The 22,811-nt window shown below is 38.4% G+C and overlaps 2 protein-coding genes across 3 annotated transcripts in view; one reads left to right on the plus strand and one right to left on the minus strand.

Annotated features, from left to right (window-relative positions):
• The window catches only part of LOC108443684 (epidermal growth factor receptor-like), a 51,890-nt gene extending 45,912 nt beyond the window's left edge, over positions 1–5,978 (plus strand). Inside the window, exons 23-27 of one of the 2 annotated variants that reach the window (XM_017724485.2) lie at positions 51–197; positions 1,381–1,478; positions 3,025–3,192; positions 4,479–4,554; positions 4,776–5,978. In XM_017724485.2, coding sequence (XP_017579974.2) covers positions 51–197; positions 1,381–1,478; positions 3,025–3,192; positions 4,479–4,554; positions 4,776–5,065 — 779 coding nt within the window. In that variant the 3' untranslated portion in view covers positions 5,066–5,978. Of the gene's footprint in view, positions 1–50; positions 198–952; positions 1,111–1,380; positions 1,479–3,024; positions 3,193–4,478; positions 4,555–4,775 lie in introns of those variants that run through there. The other variant, XR_001859167.2, reaches the window with a different exon arrangement.
• Positions 5,979–6,133: 155 nt separating this feature from the next.
• Positions 6,134–22,433, minus strand: rmc1 (regulator of MON1-CCZ1). Its single transcript, XM_017724486.2, has 20 exons — positions 22,247–22,433; positions 18,938–19,014; positions 17,892–17,976; positions 17,746–17,802; positions 17,562–17,648; positions 16,240–16,380; positions 15,833–15,936; positions 15,486–15,575; positions 15,047–15,152; positions 14,179–14,287; positions 12,808–12,852; positions 12,154–12,207; positions 11,877–12,005; positions 10,793–10,899; positions 10,408–10,527; positions 10,117–10,194; positions 9,583–9,687; positions 8,482–8,550; positions 8,165–8,390; positions 6,134–7,380 (listed from the first exon to the last, which is right to left on the minus strand). Exons 1-20 carry the CDS (start codon positions 22,343–22,345, stop codon positions 7,301–7,303), a joined length of 1,968 nt encoding a protein of 655 aa, XP_017579975.1. The 5' UTR covers positions 22,346–22,433; the 3' UTR covers positions 6,134–7,300.
• Between the last annotated feature and the right edge of the window lie 378 nt (positions 22,434–22,811).

Here is a 22,811-nt window from a genome sequence, read left to right on the forward strand (position 1 = left end):
ATGTACTTATTAAATTGCCTATGTAAGTGCCTCTCTCTTCCTCTTTGCAGGGGTTACTGTGTGGGAACTCATGACATTCGGAGCAAAACCCTATGATGAAATTCCAGCAAGTGAGATTGCAGATGTTCTGGAGAAAGGAGAGCGTTTACCACAGCCTTCCATATGCACTATAGATGTCTACATGATCATGGTCAAATGTGCGTCTGCAGTAATTCACAGAAAATATTAAATACAAATTGATTTCAACTATTCAATCAATAAGTTCTATTATATTGTATATTATACAAACATTTACAACAGCAAGAAAACCTAATCATAGATTTCAGCATGAATTTAGGGTGTCCAGATTATTAAGTAGCCTATTTGTACCTGCACTTACTGTCCATTTTATCAGGTACATCCACCATATATTACATTGTAATATATGTACATTGTAGGTGAAAAATTACCGACTGTAGCTCATCTATTTCTGCACAATTGTCAGCCGCCTGTAGAATCTAAACCCTAACTTAACCAGGAGACCAGCCGTATGTTTGGAGGTGTGAAGTTTATTCATTTGCGCGCAGGTACCAGACACCTAGCCAGCCTGTAAGACACTGGGCTGATGCAGTTTTATAGCAAGACTGATGCCAAGATTCGGCTCAGCCTATACATGACAAGTGGCAGGTGAGAAAGACACGACCATGTCGGGATAAACAAGAGTAGACAGAAGAGCGTTCTAAATACAGTCACAGTCCAGAGCACACAATACAGAATATAATGACACACAACGCTAAACACGTTACAGAGCAGTACATTTCTACACCTCTCTACCAGTAAGAGTGTTGCTGTGTCTGCTACTCATGTACTAATGAAACTCCTATTACTACTGCATGTATAGCTATGCTGAGATCCATCACCCAAATAATATCTGGCCAGCGGCGGTCATGCCTTCTTAATTTTCTGTTGATAGATGGGGTAAAGGTTGGCTGACATTGCACAGCTACACACAAGCTAACGTCAGTAACTGTAGAAGTGATCCTGCTGTATATCACTCAGGTCGGAACAAAACCTTGTATCTCCAGAATGGTAACTTCACAGGAGAAGGAAAAAACCTACTTTACTTTTAATGTAAGTCAATAGAACCAAATTTTTTCCAAGTCATTTGGAGCCGTTTCTTTTGGTCCATTCATTGTGAAATTTACACACAGTGTAAAGGACAGTAGGTATTTTCAAATTTGGTCAAAAACTGAAAATCAGTTTTGTTCAGACAACATCTATATGTTTATGTGTATCTGATGAAATGGCTAAAGAGCATAGGCACAATGTAGGTTTTGATAATAGACTGGCAATTCGGTGTAGGCATTAGTTACCTTGTCTCACCTGTGAATTCCACTTCAGGTTGGATGATAGATGCAGACAGCAGACCTCGCTTTCGTGAGCTTGTTGCAGAGTTATCAAAAATGGCTCGAGATCCACCTCGCTACCTGGTAATTCAGGTAAAACTGTCACTCCTCATCAACATTGTGTTCTTTATTTAAGCTTATGTTACACTCTGAGTAATCCACACTGGTGCATAATAACTAAAAGCAGTTTCACCATGGTTTAGCAAATACCTTAGTAAACAGGTGCAAGCTGATGTATAAGCTGATGAAGTCACTTGAGTGGGTTTGGTCAAGTCTGTTATTCACAGTGAGCATGGATGTAATATAGAGTGGCATCTGGGTAATAAAAGCTTCACAGATAAAAAATAACCAGTGAGTTTCTATCTGCACAGATAGAGAGGATCAACCAACTCTGTACTGTAGTACACAGTGATGAGCACTGTATGGGTCTCCAGTGACTCACGATTGTGTATACTGCAAATCAGTGGTGGACAGTAATGAAATAAATGTAATTAGTTACTGTACTTAAGTACTTTTTTTCATATATCAGTACTTTACTGAAGTATTTCGATTTTGGGTGACTTTTTACTTTCACTCCACTGCATGTCGAAGTCTATTATCTTACTTTTTACTCCACTACATTATGTGAAATCTGTCATTCCTTTTGGCTTATATATGCATAAAAATGTAACATCAAAATGAAAGAAGCACAAAGCGAGAACACCAATCAGGGTATCATGTTTCTTTTTCTGAATTTATACACTTTCATTTTATAGTAAATTTGTTTTGACTAGTTTATGAACAGTGCATAGTAAAGGAAAACTCATTTTTGAACCTGTGATTTAAAGCAAGTTTTTATTAGAATTAAACTTGTAACTAAGTTGTATATAAATCTTAAACTGAAATTTTACTTGTTAGTAAAAAGTGATTTCAGAGCCACTCGGTTCTACCTGATGGAAACTGTTTGCCTTCAGTGTTTTGTACTTAGGAGAATTTTACTAGACGTCAGTGTCCGACTAATTAATGACATTCTATTAAAATATTGGTGTTACAAGAGAGACACTGGAGTATTTTCACCTAAAATGAGTTCATGAAGCAAGTCTTGATAATAGGACGTTAGTCATAATTAATCTTTTAGTACTTTTACTTTCGATGCTTAAGTACATTTGAAGGCAAATACTTTTGTACTTTTACTCAAGTGGAGGTCTAAAGGGAGGAACTTCTACTTTTACCAGAGTAATATTTACCTTGGGTGTCTCTATTTTAACTCAGGTAGATGGTTTGTGCATTTCGTCCACCACTGCTACAAATAAGGCTATTACAGTTATAATAATTGTTTGAGAAATTTAGTTTGCAGAAATGCTGATCTTGAATTGTTGGGGGAAAAAAATAGCCAATGTCAAAAATCATCAAAATTGCATGTAAGCTGATCGACATCTATATGCATCCCATGTGATGTTTGTCCATAAAAATGAAAGATTAAAATTCATGTTTTGTTGAATATTGTAAAATCTAATTTATAGAATTCTTGGAACAGGACTGGGGCTTCTATTTTAAAAGAACAATACCACTTTACATCTCCTTTTCTGTATATAATGCATATAATGCAATCTTAATATATGCACAACATAATAATTTGACTTAATTTGGTTGTCCGCAGGGAGATGAGCAAATGCACCAGTCCAGTCCAACAAATACTAACCTGTATCACACCCTGCTCAGCACAGAGGACATGGGGGATGTAGTTGATGCAGAAGAGTACTTGCTGCCTTGCAAAGCCGCCTTCAACAGCTCACAGTCACAATCTTTACCTCAGCAAAACTCAACTGTACGTACAGTGATCTTGTACTTGATAGTAGTGGTCATGTTGTAGTAAATGTCCACTTGTTGTAGTGGACATTTAGGATCAGATTCCTGGACATGGGCGTATTTGTGGGCTCTGTCTACTCGACAGAATCTGTCTACTCTCCATTGAATGCTGAGTAGTCCTGGCTTTAATGCCTGTCCAGAAACATAGTTTTATTTTATGTAAAGTCATGGGATGTGTCACTTAGGATGTGACTGTTGTACAAAAACCTTGTATTGACAAAATTGTTTACAGGAGAAGGAAAAAAGCATTCCTAATTGGTATTGGAAGGTTATATGATACTTTTTTTTCCCCACCCAAATGATTTTAAATCATTTCCATTGGTCTGTTCATCATATAATTTTGACACAATGCCAAGGGTAACTTTTATTCCAAGTTATATAATCTCTGTTGCACAAAAGATTACATATGTGCTTATCTAATGCTTTTCACATTAGATTTGCATGACAAACGTTTCCATTTATGTACTAATAGTGGCATGTTATTGCTGTTATGTCATGCCTCGGACTGAATCGGACTCAGTGTCCCACAGTGCTTCAGGAGATCACATGACTATGGACAATCACATGCTTCACTACCAGAGTTCACAGTCTCCTGATTATTAACCCAACACACCTGTGCATGATGACCTAGTTAGTATATAGACCCGGGCTTCAGTTAGATTCAGTGTGAAGTATCGTTTCTCCCTGAGTGTTTATTTTGTTGTTCTGAATTCTGTGTATTGACTGTATCTTTGTTATTTTGACTTTCTATTTTTTGTACCTTCACCAGCTGGTTTTGTGTATTTGAACTTGGACCTATTTTGGATTGGTTTTTGACCACGATATTGTCTTCTGCTTGGTTGCCTGCGCTTTCTGGTATTTGACCCTGATACTCGATCTCCGGTATTAAACCTTGTTTGTCTTCTTAGCCGCGTTCGTCTTGACTCCTGTGCCCATCCTATCATTTACAACAAAACCTCCGTATCTCCAAACTATACCTCCAAAATGGCAACTTTACAGGAGACCAATATACTGGACAGCAGCCCTCCAGGGGTGGTGAAGCCATCCATTTCACCACTGCTGAAATATCTTCTCACACAATTCTGGACCATTTATATTAGTTAATTTATCACAGAATGTGTAAACATTGTAAAGGCAGGACCTTTTTAATTGGGGAAAAAAATTCCAAAAGTACTGAAGTTTGACATGACAATGAGATGATAATGAGATACGGCATGCACTCATTTGAAGCCTCTTCTTGTTCAGGAGGTGCATGGGAATGGTATGATTCTGCGGTACATCACCGATCCAACACACTGTCTGGATATGGACCAACTGCCAGGTACCTCTGTTGTCTGGTACCATATTCCACATCAGTGGTCACCAGCTTTCCTCCACCTTCCTGCTGACGGAGGCTTCAACCCTGAAATCAGTTGGAATTAATTCAGCTTTGGAGGAGAGATGGCGACCACTGTTATGTATTATATTTATTATTCAGAATAAATTCCATTCTTATTGACATTGTACCATTTACCCTAATTCAAAATGGTGTTTTGTTGACAGAGTACATGAACCAGGACATCACCACACACAGTGACAGGGTGAACCACAACTATGAGAACACCATCCCTAGAGAAAAATACATAGGCAGGTCTCGCAGTATACCAGAGAGGTCCAAGTTCCTGAACAGTTCACCGAGTACTGTCCCAGTTTCCCGAGGTGCCAGTCTGGACAACCCAGAATACCAGCATGACGTCCTTCACAGCCAAACCTCTGACAGTCTCTTCCTTCCTGCAGCGGAGAACTTGGGTTATCTAGGTCTTACTACAGCTGTGCAGGCCCCAGGGCGTTAGAGACGGTTGATGTGGGAATGTTGTATGAACTCAAAACAATTCAGGACCTGCATAAAGCCTGTTTCAGCAATAATTTCAAGGACGCCAACACCAAACACATTTATAGTTTCCCCAACACCCTGAACTTCTGCACATATTTTTTTCCCCAGATAATGAAAACACAAGGGTTACAAGGCCACTGAACTATTTTGACTGCATTCATCACAAGTGACAAACATTTTTTGTGATTGAACCCATTTCATGCCCATGTTTTTCAGCTGCTGGACACTTCAGCTATACATTTATGTTTTCAGAATTGCTCAGGGTGCACTCCAGGTGGACCCATGACCCACATAAACATGATTGAAACAATGGACATTGTTTGGTTGCATTTTTAATATAAAAGACCAGTCATTGCTTTTTCTCTCCCCTCAGCAACTCTACTGACCCCTTTTACCAGAAAGTGTGGTGCACGTTTGCACTTATCCAGTGTTTTCTTTTCATTTTTAAACACATGAATACAACACCTTGTTAAATTTTAATATTTCCAGGTGGAGTCCAGTCAGTAAATCAGTATTGAAGCACTTGAAATCAAACATCAGCCATAATGTAATATTTAATATTGCATGCTCAATTATTCATGCACTGTATTTTTTCTTTCTAACAGCGCAAATAGAAAAATATACTGAATGTTCAAGTCTCAGCACTGTATTCGCAGGTTGGTGTGTTGTGCCCAGGTCTACGTAAAGGTGAAATTGTTTAAAAATCCACAAAATTTTGTTTACATTACTTCTAACACTGCAGTATTATAAAATATGGACCATGGAAGAAACCGTGGTTGTCTGTGGTTGCACAAATGTGAATTAACTAACGTCATCTAACATGTAAAAAGAACGGTAGTTAGGTCTAATAAAGTTTTTGTTTTATGTCAAGACTTTTAATTGCACGTGTCATTGTCTCAGCTGATCGTTTGCCAATAATTTGGCTTACGCAGTTTGTCCTGATGTCTCATACAGCTTCATTTTTTTCTTCACTAAAGTGTACTTACTTTACAACACAACTGTGTAGCACACATTCAATAATTAATAGTTATTGATAATAAGTAATATATACATTTATTATGTACAGCAGTAATGGGTATATTTTGAAAAAGCACATATGCATAGATGCAACATACATTCTGAGGAAACCACAGGTAAGATTGTTACATTTAAAATGCTTTTAACAATCATGGCAAGATTGGTCACAGACCAACAACGGCTCATTTCACTGCTTTTCAAACATATCCAGTCTGTTTGGTGCATTAGTGGCTGTTTCAAATGCACCTATCAAACTATAACACGTTAACATAAGTGCAAATACTGCTCCCATGAAGTTAGCTTGCCTTACAACTGTAGCAGATGCTACAATCAAAAGCACCATCACATACATAATTTTATCATTTAAATTGGCATTACTTCTTATTATTAAGTACTGTTGTGTGACGAGAAGGGCTTCGATTTTATTACTTTAAATAAAATTCCTTTTACACCACAAAATAAACAAACAAAGACAGAATATTATAAATATGAAACTGTGGAACAGGATTCCTATTATGGAGCATAAAACAAGCTTTTTAAAAAAAAAAACTTGAACCTCATTAAGACATCAGAAATTAGGGCTGCACAATGGATATTTTGTTTTACGCATCATGAGCATCGTGACTAGGAAGTCATTCCGATTCATTCCATTCGAAAGAACTAAAAAAACTTCTTAAACTAAATGTTTTTGTCCAAATAATCCACGCCAAACTTTATACTGGTAAGTATTCACCATGATCTTTTTTGTTAAGTTATGAAAACTGCAAAAAAACGTGTGATGTGAAAAGAGCCTTAATAGAGCCTCAATCCTTAATTTTAAGAGCCAACAAGTCAAACTGACTAATATGATCTGTAACTTTTTTACAGTATTATTTCTGTCATTGACTGGCTGCACAGTACAGTAATCAATAATGTCATGCAGGTGTGCCTAATTAAACGGAATCCACAGTGCTTATGATCTTCAGGCATATAGTTAAACAAGATGGTATTAGGTGGCCACCATAGCATTGTTAGATTTCCGAGAATTTCAGAGATTTCGTTGTTATAAAAGTGTTCTTGCTCACTTGGTTGGAGGCTAAATGTGCTGTAAAATATGCCCTGTGCGCTTTCCAGCTCCATCCAACAGGCTAATTTGTAAACGTTCAGGACCTTGGCCAGTAAATCTCACTTTATCTCTTCAGACAGTTGCAGCTTTCATCAGTGTTTGCTCCCCGAACACTTCTTTAAAGTAAGCAACATGCTCCTCACAGTGCTCACCTGGAGAAAAAAAGAGAAGAACTAGGTCAAAGAACACCAACAACAGCAAAACTACTTCCCACATCACGAGTCCTGAGATGGGCCTATAAGTAATCTGTTCAGCAGTGCTTACAGCTTACAGCTGATAACGTTTGGGCACCCCCAGCCAAATGACATATTTTGTTGATTTTTTTAAAATGAAGAAAAAAAAAAATCGTTTTTTTTTCTGCAATATTAATCAAATTACTATATATATATGATGAACATGAAATTAAAAAAAATTAATTGTGGCAAGCGCAAAAGCTTGGACACCTTGCCAAGACCATCTTAGCAGATATTACACAGTTTTTGTAAACAGCTTGGAGCGTTTCTGTTAATGTTTTAGGAATTTTCAATCACTCCTCTTACTGAAAGCATCTAGTTCTACGATAGTTCTTGATCCATCTTGCACACACTCCATGCTTAAGAGCATCCCACAGATTTTTAATGATGATTTTTGACGTTGGGTGAAGCCCAAAAGGTAAATTAGTTTGCTGCAGAGGTTGTGTTTACCCCCCCCCCCCCCCCCCTTCACATATGTACTCTGACTTTTGCAGAGAACTGTATCTACTATGAGACTCTGTGTGAACTGAAATATAAATCTTTGTGAAGAAATATATTAGCCAGAGAAGTAGACTTTTTTACAACAGTTCACAACAGCAGTTCAGTCATTTAAACACTTGAGCTGAGCTTAACATGCACGGCAGCAGATGTGCACCCAACAATATCAATATTTCAGCTTATGAAGGAGCTCAGCACCACCTACCTTGGTTGAAAGCAGGATTGCCACGTAATCTCAGATTTCTTTGCTCAAAGAAGCGGAAGATTGTGTAGAATAGCATGGTATCATTGGTCTGTCGTGCAGCATCCAGGAATTTGCGTGCTGAGACGTTGTCGTGGCCACCGACACTGCGGACAAACCGAAGAGCTCCAAGGACCTGCTGCTTTGACAGGAGCACCTCCACAATCTCGTCATTGGCTGTGGAGAGTCTCTGTTGTCACACAAATACATACAAGTTCCTTAACAATTAATGTTGTACTCAACAAAAGCACGTCTGCAACAAACACAGATTTGCTCTTTACCTTGAGCATATCTAGAGAGAGCTGGTGGGCTGGAGGATATGTGCTCTCCAATGACAGCAGCAGACAAGCCTAAATCAGAGAAGAACAATCCAGTGAGGTGGCAGCTGGTACTACTGAGCTACTACAAAGTACATTACATAGTGTTATAAATATTACAGCAAATGACCACTTTTTGCTATTTATTCTTGCTTGTTTTCTTTGTTCATTAGAGAAACACAGTTCTTATCAATATTAACACAACAATTTTGTCAAAAATTGCTGAAATGATATAGCAGTCATGTTTAAGGGGACCCATATCTTACATTTTTGTCCGCCTAGATTTTGAGACTGCCAATGTTTGCATACCACAACAAACTCTTCTTGCAAAATAGCAAGGAGAGCTTGGTTTTCCGTGATATGGGCTACTAATATCTAACATCTCTTGTAATAATTTGGTGCATGAAATAAATAAATACATGTGCTTTTCATGACGTACAGTCATGGCACATAATACAAGCCTTGCATATTAAGTGATTAAGTGATACTTTTTTGATCCCACAATTCCACCTCCGCATTTAACCCATCCGTGAAGTGAAACACCACATACACACTAGTGAACACGCACACTAGGGGGCAGTGAGCACACTTGCCCGGAGCGGTGGGCAGCCCTATCCACAGCTCCCGGGGAGCAGTTGGGGGTTAGGTGTCTTGCTCAAGGACACCTCAGTCATGGACTGTCGACCCTGGGGATCGAACCGGCAACCTTCCGGTCACAGGGCCAGATCCCTGACCTCCAGCCCACGACTGCCCCCGTATCCTTGGGGTGTTCAAGATCCTGCACATTTCAAACTTGGAGGCAACTTTATAGCATTCTCATGTCATTCTAGTTTGCAAACACTACTTTCTCAGATCATCAGCAAAAAGGTCAATGAGCATGGACTACTAATATGAATGTCATTGCCAAAAACAGCCCTAGAACAACTATATCCTGAGAGAATCCATTTTATCATTGATAATCAAGTCATTCTTAATTTGGTTATAGTCTTGTCACTTTTAACGCAGCTCTCAGACACAGATATATTACAGAACTCGTTTGGGAAATTTCTTTAGAACTAAACTCACCAGTGGTTTGGAGTCACTCAGCACATGATACTGAAGGAACTGATGAAGCATGTAGAAGAGATTGTGCTGGACAAGAGTTTTGATAACTAGCTCATACAAGTAGTGCTGTGAAACAGAAGACAGTCCATGAAACGTTACGCAACACAGTCCTATTTGTCCATATTAAAAGATTGCAAAATTCTTAACCCATGTTAAGATCAATCACTAATCAAACCATTAAGCACCTCAAGACCCGTCTGTTCATTTGTGTGTTCACCCAGCTGTGCCACTTTTCCCTGGACGCACATCTAGCAGTACAGTGAAGAAGAACCTTCCTTTCATTAAATCACTGCTATTTAAAACCTGGATAACGGTTTTAATGAAGCATGAGCACAGTGGGGTTTACAAAATGACCTGTATCCGCAGCGCCCCCTTTCACTCATTTATCTCTCTCGCTTGCACTGTTGTTTAGTTTTGCTTCAGTGGCATTGAAGGCTGGGCGTGATGGACTGAGGGCTGTCTGTAGTTCCGTAATATCTATCAACGATTCTGTACCTGAACTGTGATTTGGAACTGGTTGAGTGAGCGAATGTATTCCATGAGAACTGCAATGATGAACCTATGGGACACATCCTATACAAAAAAAAAAAAAAAAAGAAAAGGTCATAAATGATTGAAAATGAACTGAATGGCACAATAAACGACATTTTCAGGAAAAAAAAACCTTGCTGTATCTTTGTCATTAGTTAAAATGTTTCTAGCTTTAGATTCAGTATTTCAGACTCAGATAGTAAAGACAAAACATAAGTCTTGATAAATGGACCAAAGCAGAAGCTTATTAATCACCTTCTTCTCAGTAAATGCAGAGAGGACGTGAGTGTACATGTCTGACTGGTCTATGACTGCTTGTGTACGAACTGGTCTTTTGTAGGAGTTGCTGAAGCGACTGGGCCCCGATTCCATAGCCTAGAGAAGGTGAAACCGTATCATAAACATGCAAAAGTATATTTAGGTCAATAAACACAACTCAATCTTTTTTCTTTTTTTAAATAGTCTTCATGCATTATTTTGTCTGGTAACTGGTGACTTGATCTCTTAGACTCTAAGGCCCTGAGTTATAATTGAATTATAGTAACTGAATTATATGTCTAATTATATGTCTAGTAACTGAATACTAAGCCAAGCATCCAAGAGGTAAAGACGGTAACAATGAAAAAAGGACTAGAAGTACCACAGTGTACGCTTGCTCTGCCTCCAGATACTCCTTATACACTTGGTTAAGCTTATCAAACACAGTGGCCACCACAGGTAAGTTCCCTTTCTCTCCACCTTCAAGCACTTCAAAAACAAGAAGACAGAGCACATCGTTTTCTCACATCATATAGGAAAATCATATAATCGGACATCATTAAGATTAAGATTAAGTGACCCTTATTAGTCCCACAATGGGGAAATTTCACCTCCGCATTTAACCCATCCGTGAAGTGAAACACCACATACACACTAGTGAGCACACACACACTAGGGGGCAGTGAGCACACTTGCCCGGAGCGGTTGGCAGCCCAACCCGAATCACCTGGGGAGCAGTTGGGGGTTAGGTGTCTTGCTCAAGGACACCTCAGTCATGTGCTGTCGGCTCTGGGGATCGAACCGGCGACCTTCCGGTCACGAGGCTGGACCCCTAACCTCCAGCCCATGACTGCCCCATCATGTACATAGGATGCATGGTTGAATGCAAAAGTAGGCCCCAGAACACATATTACAACCTTTTATGAGGTTATGAAGGCTATAAGTCAACTGTGCTTTTGCTTTGGGTTCTAAGGGTTGATGACATTTTGGACAGTGGAGCTTTTTTTACAAGCTCTTTTTAACAGTTTGCTGCATCTTTACATTTTTAAAATCAACAAAAGATGTACTATGTAACCAACTTATTAATATCAAAAATTACACAAGATCACTTCTAACTGAAGTATGACAAGTCTCTTATATCGAAGCTGCAATTGATCCTGGACGCATACGCTGTTCTTTTGTCCCCCTCTTTAGTTTAGGATATGGGTGAGGAGAACTGGCCTCAAATTCTTGAAGCTTCTCAGGGTAGGAGTGCTGATCCTTTATCAGATTTCTGTCTCAATCACTAGAAACTAGTAAAACAAACAAAGAAACAAAAAAAAAGAAAGCAAGATAACAGATCAGCACTCCTGCTCAGAGAAGCTTCATGAACACGGGGCCCTTGACCTACGTCAGTCTTCTAGCAGAAGTATGCCATTTAAATAAAATCAAAAACATCCATCATCAAGGTCTTTCGAGTGACGTACTCTGTGAGCAAACGGACAGGATGACCATTTTGCAGTCACGTCTGCGCAGCAAAAAGTCCATTAGTTTGCCTTTGTCTTGAAGAAGATTCACTGTTGGCTGGAGCTTCACCTGAAGGTACCACAGATACCCTGAGAGGTACACAGACAGAAGAAGAAATATGAGATACAGGAAAAGACTTCATTATTACATTCCTATCTTTTTCTACCATTAAAAATTAAGAGCTTTCCATAATAACGTATAGTCAGATTGGGGCACAGTATAGTACATGCCACCTACCCTCACTTGCACTGATGATGATATCTGGTTGAAAGACACTCCAGGTTGATGAGTCTACATGTTAAGGGACATCTCAAGGCAACTCTAGGGTGTGGTTACATATTCATGAAGTCAAGTTACTTGTTAAATTTATAGTAATGTAGGCTAAAGTTAACCGTCATCCTTGATAAGGAAGTTACACCACAATGTAGGACTGTAAAATACAGACAAAACAGTGATTATACCGCTAAATACAATGACTGCAATAATCGCTACAATATACTCCCTAATATATACCAGTAATGTGAATTGTTTACAGACCATTTTTGCCAAGATTCACATTTGCTGGATTTCATGAATACCTTGATCCATCAAAACATCACTTGCAAAGTGCAGCTTTTCGCAAAATCAGTATTCAAATAGCCAACGTGGTAATGACTAACAATGTAGATGGTACAACCCCAATTCCAGTGAAGTTGGGACGTTGTGTAAAACATAAATAAAAACAGAATACGATGATTTGCAAATCCTTTTCAACCTATATTCAATAGAATACACTACAAAGACAAGATATTTAATGTTCAAACGGATAAACTATATTGTTTTTTGCAAATATTCACTCAAAAATCAAAATGATTTATAACTGATCAGGTCACCGCTGATCTTAAAGGATACAGAGCTCACATGGCACCGAAGCCTGACTAGGGGCAGCTGTTGGTCCTATGATACAAGAGAAAGTGTGAAATGATATGAATTGCTGGTAGCAGTAGACCTATTAACTCTCCAGTTTACGCTGGTGAGAAAATGTTTATCAGAAAATGTGAAGACATATGGACATGGAGATGTTCAGTGAATGACAAAATAACAGATAGTCAAATATACATCATTTAGAATTTGCACATGCAAATCATTAAATTAAATGCAGATTCTACAACACATATCTGGCAAATTGCATACCTACAATCCAAAAACATTGGGACAGCATGTGAAATCCAACCAAGAACAGAAAGCAGTGATTTGTAAATCCATAATAAATACCTTTATTTAAATGACAACCTTTTCAATTTTATTGTTTTTTGCAAATATACACTCATTCTGAAATTGAAACCTGCAACTAGTTCTAAAAATATTAGGACAGGGGAAATTTAAGACTATGGATGCTATGACAAGTTCAAAAACCATCTGGGGTATAAAAGGAGCATTCAAGAAAGGCCTGGACTCGGGTTTGCCACTTTGCCAAAAAACACATCAGCAAATAATCCAACAGTTTAAGAACAATTTTCTCCAAAAGCGATTGCATCGCATTGTATTAAACTGTAGAGTGCATAATAGCATCAAAAGATTTAGAGAATCTGGAGAAATCTCTATATGAAAGGGCAAGGCTGAAAATCACGACTGAATACCTGTGACCTTTGGTACCTCAGATGGCATTTTATTAATATCCAGCATGCTTCTGTGATGAATATCACCATATGGGCCCAGGAATATTTTGGCCACCTGCTGTCAATAAACAACATTCTTGAAAATGCATGCATGCTAAGACTGTACTATGCACAACTGAAGCCATATGTCTTCCGGCTACTTATCAGGGCTTGAGCTCATATAAAATGGGCTGAAGCAAAGTGAAAAAGTGTATTGTAGTCAGACTAATCAATCTTTCAGATTGTTTATTGGAATAACGGTCATTGCATTCTCTGGATCAAAGAAAAAAGTCATATACCGATTGTTACCAGCATAAAGTTCAAAAGCTAAGGTCTGTCTTGTTATAGGGGTGTGGATGCTAGACTTTCAAACAATTATTAAATGTAGCTTAAACAAAAAGTGATGTAACACAGTGATATGTATGCTCCTGTCCCAACTTGTTGGAAACATCAAATTTAAAAGAGTGTATCTGTTTCTATAACAGTTTTTTGTTTCAAATATTGCAGAAATCTACAAACCACTATTTATTACTAATGCTTTATGTTTTTATTTGCATTTCACAGACTGTCCCAACTTTTTTGGAATTGACGTTTGTAGTTCGGTTCCCTATCTACCAGAGTGCACCTGTGAGAGGAATCTTGCAAGGGTGGATTGATCGTGCAGGGAGCACAGGTTGGTGAACATTCATAGCACAATCTGGCTCCCTTAGCTTGATGTCAAAGATAATGGAGGTCTGAAAGAAAAATAAAGGGTTTATTCAGACAAGCAGGCTAAAAGAAATATTGTTGTTTATCTGTTGTTCCTAAAAGTGTAAAATAATACTAGACACAATTTCATGCACTAACAGAGGAATATCATAGATATGCATATTAGAGGCCTAGATGGTTGATTATGCCATGCTATACACATCCACGTGAGACTGCTTGACCAAAACTCCCTCTCCACTCTGTGGACATATTCCCAAAAATGCAAATATAATGTGCCACATTTTCCTTTAGGAATACCCCATTTAAGCGTTGCACAATTTTATGTGCAAGTATCCATGCTAATGTTTTATTTAAAGTTCTGTGAATAATTTATGACCTATTACAGCCTAATCTAGGCTATCAGGTCCACTGAGTAACTGACTTTGTAAATTATGTTGGATATTTTGGACAAAGCACTAGAGCGCATTTTAGCTAATTACATCTTCAACTAGCTTGTTAGTTAGCACCATTTTTAAATAGCATCACTGACCCTCAATAACTCCATACTCTGCCAGTCCATATAGGAAACTAAAATGCAAAATCACCTGATTTCATTGTTTCTTTGATCTCACTATAAACACATATCCACCCATTGAGCTCTATAGGAGATTAGCCCTGCCCATTCATGCTGAAGTTATAAGGAATGTTTCAGCCCAGATAACGTTTTGACACAAAGACAGATATTAAGGCAGGTTTCCCTAAAAGTACTCGTCTCTTACATGTGACAGCAGCTTGATATAACTCACCTGTGAGCTCTGATGATGCACCACAACTAGATTATCCACAACATTCAGAGCAAACTTGCCTGTGGTGTTCAGTTTCAACACATGAATCTTCTTACAGGGTCCTTCTCTGTGGAACAAGCCAGAAGTTTAGTGGAACAGGAAAATATTTTTTCCTTGATCATCTGGCATTTACACTAACGGCAAATAAAAGAAAGCACTGCCAGTTAGTACAAATATATGTAAAGCTGATGTTAGGTCCAGCATTGTCAGTGGAAGATGTGAAAAAATTTTTTTAAAAAGCTATTTAAATGCTGTATTTGAACAAAATGGCTAAAATCATGGATTCATGTTTACAGGGGTAAAAATGTACCACCGTTAATAAATATGATGCCGAATAAATGTGAAGATTTTTTCAAAATCTGTAATCTGATCTGTGACTTTCTACAGTTCTAAAACTTGCCTGAGTAAGTGATATAGAACTACTTCTGCTCCTGAGCTGTTGGTGCTTCTGGAGTGATGTTTGAGGTACATCACATAGACTTCACCATAACTGGTTGAGGAAAAGCAACAGGAGAAGACAGCAATGATGAGTATGGACAAACACCACTGATGCCCATCAAGGTAAAAATTCACTTACATAGATATACATGTGTGACAGTAGAATCTGAATTTTATTTTATTGGTTCTTCATTAAAAAAAAAAAAACATTACTAGACATTAAAAATAATGTTAAGCATATTCATAAACGAAGACAGTTACTATCAGTAATACATTCAGCATATCACACTCCACATACATTATACTTACATGGAGGCTACTGCGATGTCCCTTTCAGAAAGGCTAAGTTTGGCTGGTTTGGGGACCATTGGCAGCTCTATTTCAAACTTTGACATTTTTGACATTGTCCCGTTCTACAAAAAAATCAGACAAAAACTGTTAACTTAAAGACACTGAGGAGTTCTATAAAACATTAAAAACACATATAGGATTATTCCAGTAAGCAAACCTAAGAAAACCTAATTTTGGAAAACAGAATGGGTTATGGTGACTATACAAGACAGTTTCCCCAGAAATATAATTAAATAATACATTAAATTCAAATAAATGAATAATATAATTCAATTGTATTATTCATCATGATTCTCCACTTGAATAGTAAGTAAAACACTCAAACACTCCTTTACTTCAAATTCATTTTCCGCTGGGCAACTTACTTTGAAAGCAAATGGCTGCAAAACATTGCCTTGAACAGTAGTGGAAAGCAGAAGGACTGCAGTCTCTGGGCAGTAAATATACCAGTTCACATTAATGCTCTGGCTCTTCAACATCTTCAGCGTTCGCTTATCGGGCAGCACCTAAACAAAGGAAACGAACCAGTAACACTTTATCTTGACAGTCCACTGTAAATGATTGTGGATGCTCACCTTGTCTGTAACACTCAAATTTATCCCTAAACCTAAATCTAACCCCAACCTTAACTACAACCCAAACCTAATCCTAATTCTAAACCTAGCTTTAATGTTCTTGAGAGATTGACCAGATCGTTTGATCATAATTTAAGCGTCTGTAGATGCAACCAGCCAAAGTGCAGCCAACAAACCACCTGTTAGCAAACCTAAGTACAGAATGACTGAAGCTATTCTGATCAATGGCATTAACTACTGAAAGGTTATAGACCGCCTCCCATAATCAAATCAATATGTTTTATGTTTGTGGGTTTTTCTCTTCACGTGACTGATCCTTCGAGGATGTTCCTGCTGCATGAGATAAGGACTTATTGGTTTACGTGACTCTCCAAATCATTCTACACGGAAGATATTGCAGGGTCTATAGTTAGAGAAACAAAACTGAATACTGTGGAATTGGGTAAAAGGTGTCTGAGGAGATACATAAACATTTGAGGCATTGGGCCTGATTGAAAATGCCTGTTGTAGGGTTGTTAGGATAATTAGGATGTTGCATTCCACTTTATTCATTTCTGTGTACCAAATCCATTCTATTACATTTGCTTGGTAAAGATTAATTAGCAACTGCAAGCACTGCATGTATAATATACATCTGCTTTCGCCAGGTCTGTGATAGGCAGGGGGCGACCCAAGGGGTCTCTCAGTCCTCATCTTCACTCATCTCTCTGTCTCTTTGAGTTTTAATCTGTTGTAATTCTTACTGATGCTATTTTTTTACCTTACTTAAGCCGTTACGCGTGACTAATGTGCACTTACACATTTTTTTCTCTCACTTTTCATCTGGTAAGAAACACCTTTTTATTAAAATTTTTCAATGTTTAATTTCCCTTGTGCAGTGTTTTCTGCTTAATTTTTAGGGTACATCACATCAGTTGTTCATTAGCGTTTTTCCATACAAATATACACTTTTGTCTTAGACTAGCTGTGGTAAATGTACTATTACTGGAATGATCTACTCTCCTCTTTCATCTCTGCTGCTATCCGCTATTACCTCTGATAATATAAATAATATTAGACTCGACCTGACCTGAATGCCCCACCTTTGTAAACGAGTGAATTTACCACTGTACCTGGTAAAATTCGATTCCTTGGTCAGTGACAAAAACAATTTCATTCCAGTTAGTCCAACAGAATCCCAGAACATTGGCATTCTTGGTCTGTTGGGATGAACAAACACGTTACCAATTTGACAAGTATTTTGTTTGTTGCCATCACAACAATAGCCTACTATAACACTGTTGCCTCTGGACATACCTTACATTCATGGGAGAATTCCAAGTGAGGATAATCAGGGATGAAGTTAATGAAATCCTAAAAAACACGGAAATGTCTTTAGAACTTGCTCAATATTGATTACAGGTCATTTCGGTGTGAACAGGGCAACTTTTTTAAACACTTACCACTGATTTTGGAGTCCGCTGAACAGCTAAGATTTTGTTCCCCAATGAAAATTTGATGCATTTCACCTCACCTTTATCATCCATTCTGTAAAGCAAATAAAAATCAGGCTCGATTTGTCTCAATAAATTTTACATTTGTTATAAGTATAAGTAAGAATAATGTCCTTTCTCCAGTTCTTAATAGCAAGCCTTTATTACTATTAGTTGTATGATGAGTGGGCTATATGGGGAGAAAAAAAAATTATTCAAAAACTTCAAGACACTTCCCTGATACACGGTGTGGACCACAATGTTTAGTGTTTAAACAGATGAAGCAATAAACTAGTAGTACAACTTTTTAAAAATACTATCAAAACTAAATACACTAATTTTCATTAGTAAGTTTTTTTAAGTATTGAAAATATGAATTATATGCTCAGAAAAGCCTACAGTGACAAAATATAACAGAATATCATAAGAACAAAAATGATCCTACTGCCATCACCATTAACAGCAGTTAAACCTCTAGACACAAGCGGTGAGGAGAGTTTTGAGCTAAAGCAACAACTAAACAATAACTCAGTGATCTATGAAAGAAACCATCACTTAATTGGCAAAATGTGATCAATTAGAAAAGAAAGATTGCAGAGCACATGGAAACAGTGCTGGGTGTTCTATCACTATCAACCTCAACACCATTGAAGATAAAAAAAACATTCTACGTTGTTAACATTGCAATGCCCAACTTTCTGGTTGTGCATCTGCCAGACTTATCTTTTGGTATTGATTTGTGCAAATATCAAAGGCAGCAGCTTTGGTGATGTCATTGGGTCAAAGTTTGATCTAGTTACTTTGTGCAAGAGACCAATCTCCAGGTATTACTCATAAATAAATGTAATATTCTGTACATTTCTCACACCTGACTTTTTATTTAAATTACACCTGCTGGAATATGCAACCAAAAAAAGAGACGACGATGATGAAATAAGCACAGTTGCAACCCCACAAAAGACGGCTGAACAACAGGTGTACAGTATGTCAGTGTGAACACACTAAATGATCCCTACCTGAAAGCAATTGGGCTTTTGTCTTCTGGCCCCTTCACGACTACTCCAGTAGCACCACCAGATCGCACAGCAAACACCTATATGTGTAAAAAAAGATTCATATTTCAAGTGTATTAACAGTAAGAGGAGGCAACTTACTCCACAAGCAACGGCATTTTTGGATATGATTCGTCTGTATAATTAACTGTCTATGTAAATGTGTGACATTCACACAATGGTCTCCTTTTATACCAACAAATTATTTAATAGCGCATTCATTGTTGACATATTAGTGTATATGTCCTCTGCAACTGGTAATGCGAATGACAAGACCATGGCCTTCAAACAGGCACCAACTACACCGAAAAAGATTCCTCGAAACTCTTGCACATGAATTTTCCAACAACAAGTGACTCTTGTTATGTTCACTGAGTTTGTAGAGTCAGTCAGGACATAGTACTCTTGGCAGGACTGGTATATGGGGTTGGGAGCTGGGGGTGGACTTCACACTACACTAGCTACGTTTACATGCAAACAACAGGGGAGAAGGTTTGGCCGGTTCAATGTACATGGTTAGCCCTAATGGCCCACCGCTATAATGCTGTCATTATGATTCAGTCTGTATTTAAAGCACTTAAAACACCACAAGCAGTTTAATTTTTCCTTGTCTCTCAGTTTTTCTGTTCAAGCACCAGTGAGGAGAAATGCAGCTTGGCTGTCATCATGACTACCGGCTTGAAGGTGGCGTCATCAGCCAGCAAGTATTGTTACCACATCAGTTCTCTGTGATTCTGGCGTAGGACATTTATGGCTCATGTCACTGTGTCACATTTTGGTGCTGAAAGACAGTCCCAATGAAGCGAAGACGCGCAGTTTCCGAGACGCGCACTTCCAGGCTTACATAAACCACTGTGCTAATGCCTTTGAAATAAACAGGCACTAAACTTATGACTCTGTTCAATACCACCTCCAAGGCACACAGTTTAAGAAACTAGGCCGAACCACTGTTACATTACAATATTTCTGATGTTGTATTTGTTTACGTGAACTCCATCTGCACAGACTAACTTAACTACAACATAAAACGACGACTTCACGACACACGTTTAAAAATATACTGCCAGGCTTTTGCAGCTGACAAGATGCTATTCCTGCGGTTGTAATGTAATTACTGAGAAATGTGCTCTTAGCCTTTCTTTTTTATGGCACTGCACAAATAAAGACTTTGTTTTGGTGTCATAAAGCTGCCATGAGACGTGGTATTTCAGCAAGTGCCATAAAATGTCTCCAAAAACTTTGGGAGTCAGTGGAGCAATCTAAAAGGTTTTAATTTATTTTGAAAAGTCTAGCCAGTACCACCACAGCCTTATTTTAGTCCTGTCAAACATGGGCTGAGTAAGACCAGGATCCAACTGTGACAACTGAACCGTGCTGTTTAAACAATGGGATCTTAGTTAGACCAGCGGTATGAAATTAATGTTGAAATATTGGTGTGCTTAACGCAAAAGTATTCAACCACAGTATTATCCACATTTTCTGACTCACACTTTTCCGATTTAGTCTCACTATAAACTCACAGGCTCCAGCACTAAATCGTCAAACCCAAAACAGATATGTTAAACAAAATGACAGAGACAGAGTTAAACAAATGAAAAAAAGGGTACAAAGTAATACCCAAGTGTTTGAATATCCCACTAAGCATCACTAGATCAAGCTGCACCAAACAAAACTTAACATCATTTATAAGAAGTGTACAAAATAAACAAATATTTATACTTACTGGATATTTTATGAGGTACACTTACCATTAGGGTGCCTAAATTATTAAATTTATAATTATTGACCTCAACAACCCTCAACCCCATCCGTCAGTGGAAACAGACCTCTAGTGCTAACCAGATAGCAAATGGTAGCAGTGTAAAAGTGTGCATGGTACACTCTCAAAAAAAAGTGCACCTCTCAGGGTAAGTCAATGAGGTGGTATTCCACTGATTTTTTAAAATGCAAATTTTGGCTTAAAACATATTTTAAACCATTTATTTAAATCTACTCATGGCGGACAGGTACATGCAGTACACCGCAAGGCTAAATAAGCCCCAAAGAAAAGTTATATGTTCAGCTTTATGACTATTTTACCATAATCAACATTGCATATAAAAATTCATAAGACACAAGTAGGTTCACTGGTAGTTTTGGATAGTAGATGAAATGGTGCTGTAGATAGTTCCTATCCTATGTAAAGTAATCAGAGTCTCTCTACAACAAACCATTACAACAAACCCCTTTAAATGGCTCTTGACATCTCATAGATGGGATTATTTGGAAATTTTGACAAATCTGTGGACTTTCCTTTTCAAGGGAACGCAGCTGTAATATTCCATCATATTGTTTTCATTGTATATGTTGTCGTTACTCCATGCTTTCTGTTTTCATTTGCTTTACCAAGAGATATTAAGGTATAAAAAGGTCCAAATATGCACCTTTGCTCTGGGAACATTTTTACAAGTGTACTGCTGCCAGTGTTACAGGCACTGGCAGTTACTGCTGCCAGTGTAATAGGCACTGCCTGTTACTGTTGCCAGTGTTACAGGCACTGGCAGTTACTGCTGCCAGTGTAATAGGCACTGCCTGTTACTGTTGCCAGTGTTACAGGCACTGGCAGTTACTGCTGCCAGTGTAATAGGCACTGCCTGTTACTGTTGCCAGTGTTACAGGCACTGGCAGTTACTGCTGCCAGTGTAATAGGCACTGCCAGTTACTGTTGCCAGTGTTACAGGCACTGGCAGTTACTGCTGCCAGTGTAATAGGCACTGCCAGTTACTGTTGCCAGTGTTACAGGCACTGGCAGTTACTGCTGCCAGTGTAATAGGCACTGCCAGTTACTGCCGCCAATGTTACAAGCACTGCCAGTTACCGCTGCCAGTGTAATAGGCACTGCCTGTTACCGCTGCCAGTGTAACAATGCTGTTGCTGGGGTTTTTACACAGTGTGTTTAGCCGTACTGGCCATTTTATTAGACTCAACCTACAATGCTAGTACACCTTGTAGGGGGAGTTACAGACTACAGCTCCATGTTTTCCACTCATAATGTGTGTAAATCTTTTCTCGACATTAAAAATGGTACAGAAACCCACCTGGTGTAGACGTTAACCTAGCTGTACTCTAAATACGTTAAAGAAGCTAGCCTAGCTGACATATAACGTTAGTCTAACACGGCCGCCAGAAAACCAGAACCAAAGCTTTAACCTGTCTGGGCGTTTTATTTGAGTTTGACACCAAGTTAGCTACCTGGCTAGTCGGGAGTGCCCTCATATAAGCTAGATTACATACCTGTTTATTAGCCTCGTCGAAAAATACATTGTTGACGGTCGAAGCATTTTCGAACTGGACCGGGTTTTCGCTTAATTCTAAATAATATTCATTATCCATGGCGGATAATTGTAACTATAGTCTCCTATAAACAGTAGAGAGCCACAAATATCGGTGTTTTTCCGAGCACAAGTCATGTGACCCTCGCATCACGAGGCACTAGAGCACAACAGTCTATCAAAATAAAAGCCGAACTTGATCCGGCAACACTCCTGTATCTGATCCACTCGTACCAGCGCAACATTTCCTAACATACCACTATGCTCTGTAAAAAGGGACTCACATATTATGCACACAAACAGATGGACTGCAGTCTGTAGTTGTTGAACTATAAAGTGCACCCATTTGGTAAATGGACCTGAAGAAATGGACTAAGAGGGTGGATACAAGGTTGGTGTATATCAGCCAGTGTATAATAAAAAGCTGATAACTCAATGGGCCACATTCACAAAATCTTCCCAAGATTTTCTTAAATTTATTCGAGGAAAGTCCACATCAGATGCATAACATGTTCTTAAACCACAGG

Source organism: Pygocentrus nattereri, chromosome 3 (assembly GCF_015220715.1).
Source record: "Pygocentrus nattereri isolate fPygNat1 chromosome 3, fPygNat1.pri, whole genome shotgun sequence".
Lineage (NCBI taxonomy): Eukaryota > Metazoa > Chordata > Actinopteri > Characiformes > Serrasalmidae > Pygocentrus > Pygocentrus nattereri.

Coding starts and splice junctions, on each gene's coding strand:
- rmc1 (XM_017724486.2), bottom strand. CDS start 22,345: ATGGATAATGAATATTATTTAGAATTAAGCGAAAACCCGGTCCAGTTC. Junction 17,649..17,745: donor AATTCTCCCATGAATGTAAG/GTATGTCCAGAG, acceptor TCATCCCAACAG/ACCAAGAATGCCAATGTTCT. Junction 15,576..15,832: donor GACATCGCAGTAGCCTCCAT/GTAAGTATAATG, acceptor TTCCTCAACCAG/TTATGGTGAAGTCTATGTGA.